Genomic DNA, 13,809 nt, shown 5'->3' with positions numbered 1-13,809 from the left:
AAATATGGCTGATACACGGTCCTTATATCACAGACCGAACATGGACATCTGAATAAGCCACTTACTTGCCTCCTATTTTTGGTGCGGATTGCGCACTGAAAATTCACTACAAATTACAATATAAGGCCTTATTCACACGAACGTGTTATACATCCGTGATACTTATTACGTCGCACGGACTTATGTTAGTGAATGGGCCGTTCAGACTGTCAGTGAATTTCACGCAGCGTGTGTGCGCTGTGTAAAACTCACGACATGTCCTATACTTGCCCATGTTTCGCGCAGCACGCACCCATTGAAGTCATTGGGTGTGTGCAAATCGTGCACGGCACACGGAAGCACTTCCGGGTGACGCGCGTGATTCGCGCTACAGTAGGTAAAGAAGAGAAGGGAAACATAAAAGCCCCCCCTTCTTTACTGTGTTGTAACATCAAAACAGAGTGTCGTAATGATCCCGGCTGCGCGAAAATCACGCAGCCGCGCACCATATGCTGACGCCACACTGAACTTTTGCTCGGGCAAAATGCAGCGTTTTTTGCGCGTGCAAAACGGACACGTTCGTGTGAATAAAGCCTAAGGCGATATTCAGACCAACGTGTGTGAAATCAGACGTGAAGAACGGCCGTTTTTTGTGGCCGATTTGCAGCCGTGCGGGACCCGTTTTCACACATCCCTCATAGACTTGAGTCTATTGAGGGATCCGTGAAAACGCACAAAAATAGGACATGTCCTATTTTTTTATAGGCCCTTCACACGATCCGTTAGAACAACAACCGTGTGAATAGCCCCATAGAAATACATGCAGCCGTGTGACGGCCATTAAAAAAACGTCCTTCACACGGACGATTAACACGTTAGTCTGAATAAGCCCCAACTCATGTGAATGGGGTTTGTCAGAACCTCATGCACGTGCAGCATTTCACCCCACAAATAATTTTTTTTCAGCTTCCCAGTACATTATGCGGTACAATAAATGGTGCCATGAAAAACTACAACTTGTACCGCAAAAAACAAGCCCTCAAGTAAAAAAAAATGATAGCTTTTGGAAGGTGGAGAGGAAAAAACAAAAGTTAAAATCCAAAAAATGGCTGAGGAGGGAAGGGGTTAAATAAGCTGCATGCCTATTAGCCCTTATTCACACGACACGGTTTCCCGGCCGGGTGACGGCCGTTCATAAATCAGCCGTCACCCGGCTGCAGTAGGAACAATAGACCCCTAAAGGGCTATTCACACGACCGATTTTTGACGGGCCGGGAAAACCGGCCGTCAAAAAATGGGACATACCCTATTTTCGGCCGTTTACCCGGCCGCCCGGCTCCCATAGAAGTCTATGGGGCCGGGTAATACACGACCATCACCGGAATGTTTCCTGAGTGATGGCCGTGTCTACCGTCGCTCGCTCTCTCCTCCTCACAGCGCAGAGTGCATTTGAGGAGGAGGAGTGTATCTCATTCAGAAGAAGCGCTCTATGCTGGAGGTAACACAGTGGGGGTACTGCTGTAGCGACGTCCCTGCTCTGCCATGTGCAGGGGTACTGTGTGGCAGGGCTAGGGTATACAGCAGGTGGAAGGGGGCGCTTTGCTGGCTCCCTTCCCAAATCGCCCTGGCCCGGCGAATCAGCCTCCTTTCCGCCCTGGCGCTTCTTCAGGCATCGCTACAGCTATAGCAGCCATAGCAGCTGCTAGCGGCGACACCTACCATGGCCGATGGCGCCGCTAGCAGCTGCTGCGGCTGCTACTGCTATAGCTTCGTCCCTGCTCTGCTATGTGCTAGCCCCACTTTAGCTCCCTGAAGGAGCGGAATCCCTGTGTGTTCGGGGATTCCGCTCCTGGACAGAGCGCTTGATGTCTCTATCCATATCTGGGCAGTGACATCAGGGGAAAGTCCTGAAGCGGAATCCCCGAACACTCTGTGACCGGGGATTCCACACCAGGAGAAGCCAGTAACGTTCAGTGTCCATAAATGGACACAGACGACAGGGGCTTTTCCTGAAGTGGTGATTCCCCTTCAGGAGTTGCCCCTGATGTCACTGTCCAGATATGCCCGGCCCGAAACGGATGCAAAACTAATGCAAACCGGCCGGGAAAAACAGCGGGACACGGTCGTGTGAATAAGGCCTTAGGGTATGTTCACACAATTAGCAAAAACAGTCTGAAAATACAGAGATATTCAAAGGAAAACAGCTCCTGATTTTCAGAAGTTTTTTTAAGCAAATTCGTGTTTGCTCATCCACTTCTCTTCGTTACCACCCAGCTTCTGGCAGTGCACAGGCACACAGCGTGTCCTAGCGAGATCACGCTGTGACGTCACTCACTTCCTCCCACAGGAACTTCATCGCGTCGGACGAGCGAGGACACGCTGTGTGTCTGTGAACTGCCAGAAGCTGGGTGTTAACGAAGAGAAGTGGATGATGCTGATTCTTCAGCATCATACACTTCCATTCACAAGGCCCAGCTAGTAAAAGAAGTAAAAACGCCCAGATGTACATACACAATACACGCCCACTTGGACATAACTTTAAACACGCCCAGTTGTACTTAAGAAAGGCTCATTTGCATAAATATAAAAATGCTCATAACTTGGCCAAAAATGCTCGTTTTTTGAAAAAAACAAAACTTTACTGTTATCTACATTGCAGCACCGATCTGCTGCAATAGGAGATAGGGGTTTGAAAATCTGGTTACAGAGCCTCTTTAAGGCCCCTTCACATTGTATTGTTGCCCTAAGTTTATCGTGTAGTCAGGAAATCTCCTACCTTACAGTATAAACAACGTAGACGATAATTCACAGGGCTCCATTATGTCCTTTTAGCCTCCGTGATGGTGGACGTCGGTTTACCTTCTTTTTGAAGGATGAAATGGCGTAGTAAACTTTGTTATTCCGGAGTCCCCAGGCAGCATCACAAGTGCTCTACCCGTGGACTTTGTCCCTGGGAGCTCCTGACATCACTGTCCATATATGTAAAGTGACATCAGGGGATTCTCCAGGGCCGGAATCCCTGGCCAGAATGTTGCCGACGCTCCGGCCGTGTACTCAGGCTTTGTGCAGCTTCGGACGTCACTTTATGTATATGGACATCAGGAGCAGTGCCATAGTCCCTGGGCAGAGCGCTAGTACAAGGCTCCAGCCCTGTTCATGGACAGTGACTTCAGTAGTTTCCCCTGGGCCATTCCCCAGGCGACGTATCCCACTATATGCCATACAGTCGGATACGTTTTAGCTAAATAGATCAAAATCCGGAGCATGAACCGGTCACTGCCGGCTCCATGGTTTACTGTAATTGACATCAGCACCAAAATCATTTAATGCGAATAACGTACAAACGTGAGCGCCACACTTTCCGTTGCCCACCCCCGGTAATGGAGGGGGGGGGCCCCAGACATCATGGCTGTATGGGGCCCAGAAATTCATGATGGCGGCCCTGAACAGTACCATACAAACCATAGTATCTCCTGAATAACCCCTGTCAGACACTAAACAAGCTAAGTGCAGACCTTTACCCTGTAACTAAAGAACTACTAGAGAACAGTGGTCTCTGACTAAACTAAACCCTACAACACCAGAACAGTCCCGAGACCTGACTCCCATAGTTGGGAAATAGTATTGCAGACATATCGCATATCAGGCTAAAACCACGCCCGCCCCCATACTATACAGGAACATTAAAGCATGTATTACAAAAAACAGGCATACAAATCTTAGCACCCTGCCGTAAAACTTAAAACATCAGCACAGACTCTTGTCTATAAGAGATTTATTCAATCAGGAGGGGAAGCAACTCCAGGAGTACGCAGCGCTGCCTCTGCTCATTCCAGAGCCTCAGTGGAGGACAGAAAGAATTTTGATGTCGGTCCGTCAATCACTCTGTTTGGCAGGATATAACATGGCATATTTATATCCCTTCTCCCGTAGTTTCTTACGGACTTCCGTAAATTGAACACGCTGCCTTCTGATGTTAACCGAGAAATCCGGATATATGAAAATCCGTTGAGAGCTGTATAGGATAGTCCCTTTTTTCCTTGCCGCTTGTAATACAGAATCCCTGTCTCTGAAGTGTAACAGGCGTGCGAGCAAGGCACGTGGAGGCCCACCTGGAGGACCCATACGTGCAGGGAGCCTGTGGGCGCGCTCAATGGTGAAAAAGGCAGAGAAGTGTTCCATATCCAGGGTATCTTTTAACCATTCTTCCATAAATTTGACCACGTCCACACCCTCAGACTTCTCCGGGAAGCCCACAACCAGGATATTGTTGTGGCGAAGACGATTTTCAAAATCGTCTGCACGGTCACCCGAAGCAAATACCGGTCTCTCCAAATCTGCAATTTGAGCCGGAATAGGGCGTAAAGTATCCTCTACCTCAGAGATTCTGCGCTCATTGTCAGTAGTACGATCACAGATTTTCTGCATATCATGCCTCAGTATAACAAAATCCTGTCGCAGTTCATCAACCTTGGTAATGAGCTTAGACTGACAGGAATTGATAGCCGCCAGCAATTCTGCAAATTTTACATCCACATGTGAGGAAGAGAGAGGCTGGTCTTGTGGGGACAGTGGTCTCGGAGGACTCAGGGAGCCATCAAACATGGATAGTGAAGGATCAGGAGATGCAGGTAAGCGCAGAAGTCTGGAGAACTGCTCAAGTTTCTTTGCCGCCTGAGCTTGAATTTTAGTGATATTGGCACTGGAGGAACCAGCATCCATATCATTCAGGGAGTGAAATGGCAGATCTTCCAGTACAGAGTCATCATCAGAGGGGGTGAGGGCAGAGTATCCTGTCAAGGATTTACTCTTCCCTTTTTTCCCCCCTATTAACTCCCATATTAGAAGCACAAAGTTCCATAGGAGTCCCAGACTGTGGGGACACAGGGGGGATAGAGGAGTAGAGGATAAAGCCAGCAGTACTTATAGTGCAGCACAGCAGCTTGTGCGTTGGTACAGCAGGGGTCTCAATGTAACCACACACCGAAATATGCGGCAGCAGCTGCGTCCTCACCCACAGAGGGAAGTGCAGCTAGCTCAAGGCCCTGAGAGGGTTTCCAGGACAATGCGTCCACAGTCCATAGCATGGGACGATGGGAGGGGGAAGGCCCTGCTGCTCACCTACAACCCAGCCAGAAGAAGACCCAGTGGATCGGGCGATATTTCAGTCCTCAGGGCTCCACAGACGACACACTGCACATGCAGAAAGCACAGGGGAAGAGACCGCACCTTGTCAGCCGTTCGCGCCCCAGCTCCTCTCAGCCGAACACCACGCGCCAACCGGAAGTACTAGGCTGCACTCCGTTCCCTACTGCAAGTCCGTGTATGCCGGTCCACACCTCAAATCCTCACACTGACAGACACCGGAGGGTAAGTGGACACCTGTCCTCACTGTGAGGCTTTCAAATCAGCAGGATGGTCGCGATATTTGCAGGATAAGTCAGGGAGCTCAGTGAAGCACGTCTGCTCAGTCAGACATCCGGCCACGCCCCCAAATAAAATGTAGGTTTAGCTAATTTTTTTTAATTTCCACAAGAACTAAAGGAAAAAAAGCACTGCAAAATTTGTAAAGCAATTTCTCCCGAGTAAAACAATACCCCACATGTGGTCATAAACGGCTGTTGTAAGGGGGGCTATTGTAATTTTAATGTTCACTGGCGGCCAAGCAGTCTACTTTACTTCAGTGTGGCCTGATGGTTAAACGGCAGTTTGCAGCTGCCGACGAAGTTAGTCACACTGCATTGTAGAGATACGCTACATATACACATCCGATTCCTAATGATGTGCTGGCCGTCTCTGTATAAATTTTAACTCCTTGTTTGTTGTACGTCCTTTATTTAAGTTACACTAATAAAAGTTACATTTTAATTGTCATATACCATGACTAGTGGTTGGGAAATTGGGACCATTGTGCTTTTGCATATCCGTTGTTGTAAACGGCTGTTTGGACACATGGCAAGGCTCAGAAGGGAAAGAGCGCTATTTGGCTTTTGGTGCTCAAATTTAGCAGGAATGATTTGCGGAGGCCATGTAACATTTGCAAAGCCTCTGAGGGGACAAAACAGTGGAAATCCCCCACAAGTGACCCCATTTTGGAAACTACACACATTGAGGAAATTATCTAGAGGTATAGTGAGCATTTTGACCGCACAGGTTTTTTGCAGAAGTTATTGGAATTAGGCCGTAAAAATTAAAATCTAAATTTTTTCAAAGAAAATGTAGGTTTAGCTAATTATTTTTCATTTCCACAAGGACTAAAGGAGAAAAAGCACCGCAAAATTTGTAAAGCAATTTCTCCCGAGTATGGCAATACCCCATATGTGGTCATAAACTGCTTTTTGGCACACTGTAGGGCTCAGAAGGGAAGGAGTGCCATTTGGCTTTTGGAGTGCAGATTTTACTGGATTGGTTTTTGGGCGCTATTTCGCATTTACAAAGCCCCTGTGGGACCAAAGCAGTGGAAACCCCCAGAAGTGACCACATTTTGGAAACTACACCCCTCAAAGGTATTCACCTAGGGGTGTAGTGAGCATGTTAACCCCGCAGGTGTTTTGCAGAAATTAGTGTGCACTCGATGCTGCAAAGTGAAAATGGGATTGTTTCCATAGATATGCCAATATGTGGTGCCTAGCTTGTGTCACCATAACAAGACAGCTCTCTAATTATTATGCAGTGTTTCCCGGTTTTAGAAACACCCTACATGTGGCCCTAATCTTTTGCCTAGACATTCGACCAGGCTCAGGAGTGTAAGCGTACCATGTAAAATTGAGGCCTAATTTGGCGATTTACAAAGTATTGGTTCACAATTGCAGAGGCTCAGATGTGAAATAATAAAATAAACCCCTGAGAAGTGACCGCATTTTGGAAACTGCACCCCTCAAGGCATTTATTAAGGGGTGTAGCGAGCATCTTCACCCCACAGGTCTTTTCCATAAATGATTGCGCTGTGGATGGTGCAAAGTAAAAATTAAAATTTTTCCCTAGATATGCTATTTCAGTGGCAAGCTTGTGCCCAGCTTGTGCCACTGGAGACAAACAGCCCAAAAATTGTTAAAAGGGGTCTCCCGGGTACGGCGATGCCATATATGTGGAAGTAAACTGCTGTTTGGGCACGCTGTAGTGTTCAGAGGGCAGGCAGCCCCATTTGGCTTTTGGAGCGTGGATTTGCTTGGTAGTAGATTTGTTTGAGCATTGCTGGTGTTTCCTTTTATAAGGTGGGTGCATATGTGAGCTGGGTAGAGTACATCAGGGGCATAGTCATAGGGGTGATATAATAATTGGGTTAAAATAAAACAGTAAAATAATCCATAGATGTGTGTTACGCTGTGCTCAATCCTTTCTGCACAGGCCGGTGTCGCACTGATAAATGTCCTTCCTTATCCCCTTTTGGGCCACACTCCGCACCTTTGCAGTGTGGGGAATTTTGCTGGGAAGTGTTGTCCTGGTATAATGCGGGCGCCCTCGCTTCCAGCGGATATGTTTGGGCCCTACCCTTCCTGGTTCCCTAATTTTAGTGCCTTGATAAATCGCTTCTTAAAACAGAAGAAATGTTCCCCTCGGGCTGGCGCAACTGCATATTTTTTATTTCGAGACTTATTGGAACCTTAACAAATTTTATTTTTTGATAGACGTAGTGGTATGAGGGCTGTTTTTTTGCGGGATGAGCTGTAGTTATTATTGGTACCATTTTGGGGTACATGCGACTTTTTGATCACTTTTTATCCTATTTTTTGTGAGGCAAGAGACCAAACCAAAAAACTGCAATTCTAGCATAGTTTTTTAGGTTATTTTTATACAGCATTCACCATGTGTAATAAATTACATTATAACTTTATTCTGCAGGTTTGGCACTGTACATATGTAATGAGCTTGGTTCTGATGTATATATGTACTGAGCTTGGTTTTGGCGCTGTATATGTGTACTAAGCTTGGTTCTGGTGCTGCATATTCTGGTGCTGCATATATGTACTGAGCTTGGTTTTGGCACTGTATATGTGTACTGAGCTTTGTTCTGGTGCTGTATATATGTAATGAGCTTTGTTCTGGTGCTGCATATATGTAATGAGCTTGGTTCTAGTGTTGCGTATAGGACTATATTGCTTGTAAAATGTACAAAAGTTTTTATGCTCGAGTTACATAAAAAAAATGTGGAAAAGAAATGACACGTCATTGATTGGTAGAGAAAACAAACATGGCGAGGGGGGAGGAGCGGTCGGGAAAGAAGTTGGGGGGGCGCGCCAAACTGAATCTTTGCCCCGCGTGCTGGAGAACCTAGCTACGCCTCTGCTAGAAGGTCTAAAAAAGCAGCACATGATGCAACTAAAATTTAAACCATGAGCGCATTGACCACTCATCCAGGAATTCACAAAAGAACCCAGACGAACACCTAAAAAACTGTGGGCCTCACTTGCCTCAGCTATAGTTAATGTACACGATTCCACAATAAGAGAGACACTGGGCAAAAAATGGCATCCATGGGAGAGTTGCAAGGCACAAACCACTGCTGACCGAAAGAACACCAAGGCTCATCCAGCATTTGCCAATAAACATCTAGAAGACCCCCAAGTATTGGGATAATATTCTGTGGACTGATGAGTAAAAGGTGGAACTTTTAGAAGACATGGGTCTCGTTACATCTGACGTAAAGCTAACACTGCATTTCACCATAGGAACATTATACCAACAGTCAAACATGGTGGTGGTAGTGTAATGGTCTGGGGCTGCTTTGCTTCTGCAGGACCTGGACAACTTGTCATAATTGATGGAACCAAGAATTCTGCTCTCGTTCAGAAAACACTGAAGGAGAATGTCTGCCCATCAGTTCGTGACCTAAAGTTCAAGCGCAGTTGGGTTATACAGCAGGACAACAATCTGAAGCACAAAGCAAATCCACCTCTGAATGACTAAATAAAAATGTACCGTATATTAAGATTTTGGAGTGGCCGAGTCATGGAGACGGAGTGGCAAGACCTTAAACGGGCAGTTAATGTTTGATAACACTCCAACATAGCCGAATTAAAACAATTCTTCAAAGAAGAGTGGACCAAAATTCCTCCACAGAGATGTAAAAGACTCATCACAAGTTATCGCGAACTTTTGATTGCAGTTGTTACAAGTTACTAGTTTTTAGGGTGCAATTACTTTTACTCATGGGTAATATTGGTTCTAAATATAGGTTTTCTGTTCCTCTTTAACTCTATATATTTTTGTACAGATATTCATTGTTATTTCTTGTGAATCCTATATGCTGATTTACTCGATGCCTTAACCGCTTCCCGACCGCCCACAGTAAATTCACGTCGGCGCTTGCTGGGCTCTGTGCAGCGCCGACGTGAATTCACGGTGGGTGTTAAAAGCGCGATCCGGGTGTCTCAGAGTAGCGCTGACACCCGGATCGCACTGTTATCCCCTGCCTCTAGTCCCGGAGACATGACCGGGCCTAATTGGTTCAGGTCCCAGTCATGTGATCGCAGGGAAAGTTTGTTGTAGCAACGAACTGGAAAGTTTGTTACTACAACAAACTGGAAAGTTTGTTGCTACAACAAACTTTCCCGGGGAACGATTGCAAGTGCTGCAATCGGTTATAAGGCAAAACCGGAGGCCATACAATAGCCCCCGGGTCTGCCATGCACAGCAGCCTATGAGAACCAGCCGAAGGCTGGTCCTCATAAGCCTCCTGTCAGTGTGACTCTCAGCATCACACTGACAGTTTATAATACGTTACACTACCTAGGTAGTGTAATGTATTATAGCAGCGATCAGTGCTGCAGGTCTTCAAGTAAAACAAGTAAAAAGTAAAAAAAAAAAAAAGTAATAAAAATGTTTTATAAAAGTGTAAAAATAAGTTATAAGTTATAAAAACAAAAAATGCTTTTTTTCCTATAATAAGTCTTTTATTATAGGAAAAAAATGAAAATGTTAAACAAAGTACACATATTTGGTATGACCGCGTTCCCAACAACCCAAACTATAAAACTATAATATTATTTTTCCCGCACAGTGAACAGCGCAAAAAAAAATAATTAAGAAAACAATGTCAGAATCACTATTTTTTTGGTCATCAACCCTCCAAAAATATAGAATAAAAAGTGATCAAAAAGTCACATGTACCCTAAAATAGTACCAATAAAAACTACAACCCTCCCGCAAAAAAACAAGCCCTTACACAGCTTTTTTGACTAAAAAATAAAAAAATTACGGCTCTCAGAATATGGTGACACAAAAAATAAATAATTTTATCGAAAAGTGATTTTATTGCGCAAACGTCACAAAACATAAAAAAACTATATACAGCTTGTCGCCGTAATCGTATCGACCCCTGCAGAATAAAGTAAAATGTAATTTATAGCGCACGGTGAAAAGTGTAAAAAAAAAAAAAAAAGACAAAAAAATCTAATAAAAAGTGGTAAAAAAAAAAATCGCATGTACCCTAAAATGGTACCAATGAAAACTACAGATTGTCCCGCAACAAATAAGCCCTCGCACGGCTCCAGTGAAGAAAAAATAAAAAAAGTTCTGGCTCTCAGAATATAGCGACAGAAATTGTGCAGTGTCCAAAAGCGGATAAGATCGGGCGCCATTTATCAGTGCGACATTGGCCACATATCTGCGGATTATTATTTACCGAATTATTATACCCTCTTATTATGTCCTGATGTACTCTGCCAAATTTACACATACCCCCACATCATAAACTGAAATACCAGCAAAACCCAAAACAGAACGACTACCAAGCAAAATTTGCGCTCCAAAAGCCAAATGGCGCTCCCTCCCTTCTGAGCCCCACAACGTGCCCAAACACCAGCTTACGTCCACATATATGATATTTTATATCTGGGAGAACCCGCTCAACATTGTACGAGGTATTTGTCTTCAGTGGCACAAACTGGGCACAACATATTGTGCATTAAAATGGCATATGAGTGGAAAATTTTCACTTTGCACCATCCGCTGCGCATTAACGCCTTTGCGCACCACGACTTAATAGCATGTGGTGCGGAGGGGGGGGGTTATATATGGAGCGAACTCATGCGCTGCACCCGCTCCATATTCTGCAGGTGTCCGCTGTGTATTACAGCTGACACCCGGGACTAATGGACAGGAACAGCGATCGCGCTGTTACAGGAGCCTGTAAAAATGATATTATACTGGAATACATTAGTACTGCAGTGTATTGTACCAGCGACCTAATAATCGCTCGTTCCAGTCCCCTAAAGGGACTTTTGGGAGGTTTCCACTGTTTTGGTACCTCAGGGGCTTTGCAAATGCGACATGACACCCGAAAATCATTCCAGCTAAATTTAAGCTCCAAAAGCCTAATATTGTTCCTTCCCTTCTGAGTCTTGCCGTGGGTCCAAACAGCAGTTTATTACCACATATGGCATATTGCTGTAATCAGGACAAATTGCTTTACAAATTTTGTGGTGATTTTTCTCCTTTATTCATTGTAAAAATTAAACATTCCTATGTTTTTTCAGAAAAAAGTAGATTTTCATTTTCACGGCCTAATTCCACTAAATTCAGCAAAAAAAACTGTGGGGTCAAAATGCTAACTATACCCCTAGAAAAATTCCTTGAGGGGTGTAGTCTACAAAATGGGGTCACTTTTGGGGGGTTTCCACCGTTTTGCTCCCTCCAGGGCGTTACAAACGCGACATGGCACTGAAAACCAATCCAGCAAAATCTGCGCTTCAAAATCCAAATGGCGCTCCTTCCCTTCTGAGCTCTGCTGTGGGTCCAAACCACATTTAGTACCACATATGGGGTATTGCTGTAATCGGGAGAAGTAGCTTTACAAGTTTTGGGGTGCTTTTTATTCTTTATTCCTTGCAAATATTATTTTTTTTATATTTTTTCAGAAAAAAAAGTAGATTTTCACCTTCACATGCAAACTCCAATAAATATAGCAGAAGACCTGTGGGGTCAAGATGCTAACTATACCCCTAGATAAATTCCTTGAGGTGTGCAGTTTCCAAAACCGTGTCACTTTTGGGGGATTTCCCGACATGGTGCCTAAAATATATTCTAAAAAAAGGAGGCCACAAAATCCACTAGGTGCTCCTTTGCTTCTGAGGCCGATATTTCAGTCCATTATCACACTAGGGCCACATGTGGGATATTTCTAAAAACTGCAGAATCTGGGCAATAAATATTGTGTTGCGTTTATCTGGTAAAACCTTCTGTGTTACCGAAAAAAATGTATTACAAATGAATTTCAGCAAAAAAAATAAAATTTGTCAATTTCCCCTCTACATTGCTTTAATTCCTGTGAAACGCCTAAAGGGTTAAGAAACTTTCTGAATGCTGTTTTGAATACTTTGAGGGGTGCAGTTTTTAATATGGGGTGATTTATGGGGTCTATCTAGTACATAAGGCCCTCAAAGCCGCTTTAGAACTGAACTGGTCCCTGTAAAAATCGCCTTTTGAAATTTTCTTGAAAATGTGAGAAATTGCTGCTAAATTACTAAGCCTTGTAACGTCCTAGAAAAATTAAATAATGTTCAAAAAACGATGCAAATATAAAGTAGACATATGGAATATGTGAAATAGTAACTATGTTGTGTGGTATTACTATCTGTTTTACAAGCAGATACATTTAAAATTAGAAAAATCATAATTTTTGCAAATTTTCTCAAAATTTTGGGGTTTTTCACAAATAAGCAATGAATTTATTGACCAAATTTTTCCACTAACAAAAAGCACAATATGTCACGAGAAAACAATCTCAGAATCGCTTGGATAGGCAAAAGCATTCCAGAGTTATTACCACATAAATTGACACATCAGATTTTAAAAAATGGGGCTGGTCCTGAAGGCCAAAATGAGCTCGGTCTTGAAAGGGTTAAAAGGGTTTTTCAGCCAATAAAAAATAATGGCCTATCCTCAGGATAGGCCATCAATGGCTGATGGTTCGGGGTCCGACTCTTGGGACTTTCATCAATCAGCTGTTTTGATGGGGTCATACGAGTGCGGATTCCCCTTCATTTGTTCCTGCTCACTGAATCTTCGACACACATTTAGCGACGATTCACAGGTATTGCAGCTTTTTCTCCCATTCACTTCAATCACCGAAGATTCACAGTGACCAAGAAGAAATGAAGGAAGCGAGCGCTGCGGCCTTTTCAAAACAGTTGATCGGCGGGGGTCCCGGGAGTCGGTCCCTGACCCATCAGCTATTGATGGCCTATCCTGAGGATAGGAAGCCACCCTATAACTGATATTCTGCTTCTGTATCCTATTCACAATTCGTTTATAAAGTTGAATAGTTTAGTAAAAAAAAATACACACACACACATTATATATATATATATATATATATATATTTACATCTATACATATATATTCAAGGCGAGTACCTGAAATGCCTTTTAAATCACGGATGGTGACCAAATTGGAGCATACGTGTTGATGACGATAAACAGACTCAGAAAGCAAGAAGTGAAGGTTATGGAGTGGCATTGTAGAGATAAGCGGCAGCATGCCATCCTGATGGGGAATCTGAACTGAGATATGAATCCTGAATTAAAAACAAATGGTATTTAGTGTTAACTGCAATGCACATAGAATATATAAAACTAGTACGGGATCCATGCTACTTTTAAAAAATGATAGAACATTTCTCAGTTCATGTATCTAAAATGTTTTCATGCATCAATTTTTTTATCCAATTTTTGCTATCTTTTCTACACAAAAATCATACAATGATGAATCATGTGTAATGTTCCAAAGATTTCTATGTGATGAACGTATGTCTACAGTGTGGACTGTTTACATAAATTTGCATACTTCATATCACAAATAAAAAAAGGTAAGAAAGCAGCACAGCAAAGA

At 43.8% G+C, this 13,809-nt stretch overlaps 1 protein-coding gene across 1 annotated transcript in view; it reads right to left on the bottom strand.

Moving 5' to 3' along the window:
- The window catches only part of FRAS1 (Fraser extracellular matrix complex subunit 1), a 457,569-nt gene that overhangs the window by 29,141 nt on the left and 414,619 nt on the right, over positions 1-13,809 (bottom strand). Inside the window, exon 65 of the mRNA XM_075861759.1 lies at positions 13,335-13,495. Within this exon, the coding sequence (XP_075717874.1) occupies positions 13,335-13,495 (161 nt within the window). The remainder of the gene's footprint in view (positions 1-13,334; positions 13,496-13,809) is intronic.

The sequence above is a fragment of the Rhinoderma darwinii genome, chromosome 1 (genome assembly GCF_050947455.1).
Source record: "Rhinoderma darwinii isolate aRhiDar2 chromosome 1, aRhiDar2.hap1, whole genome shotgun sequence".
Taxonomy (NCBI): Eukaryota; Metazoa; Chordata; class Amphibia; order Anura; family Rhinodermatidae; genus Rhinoderma; species Rhinoderma darwinii.
This window is presented reverse-complemented; position numbering and strand designations above follow the sequence as displayed.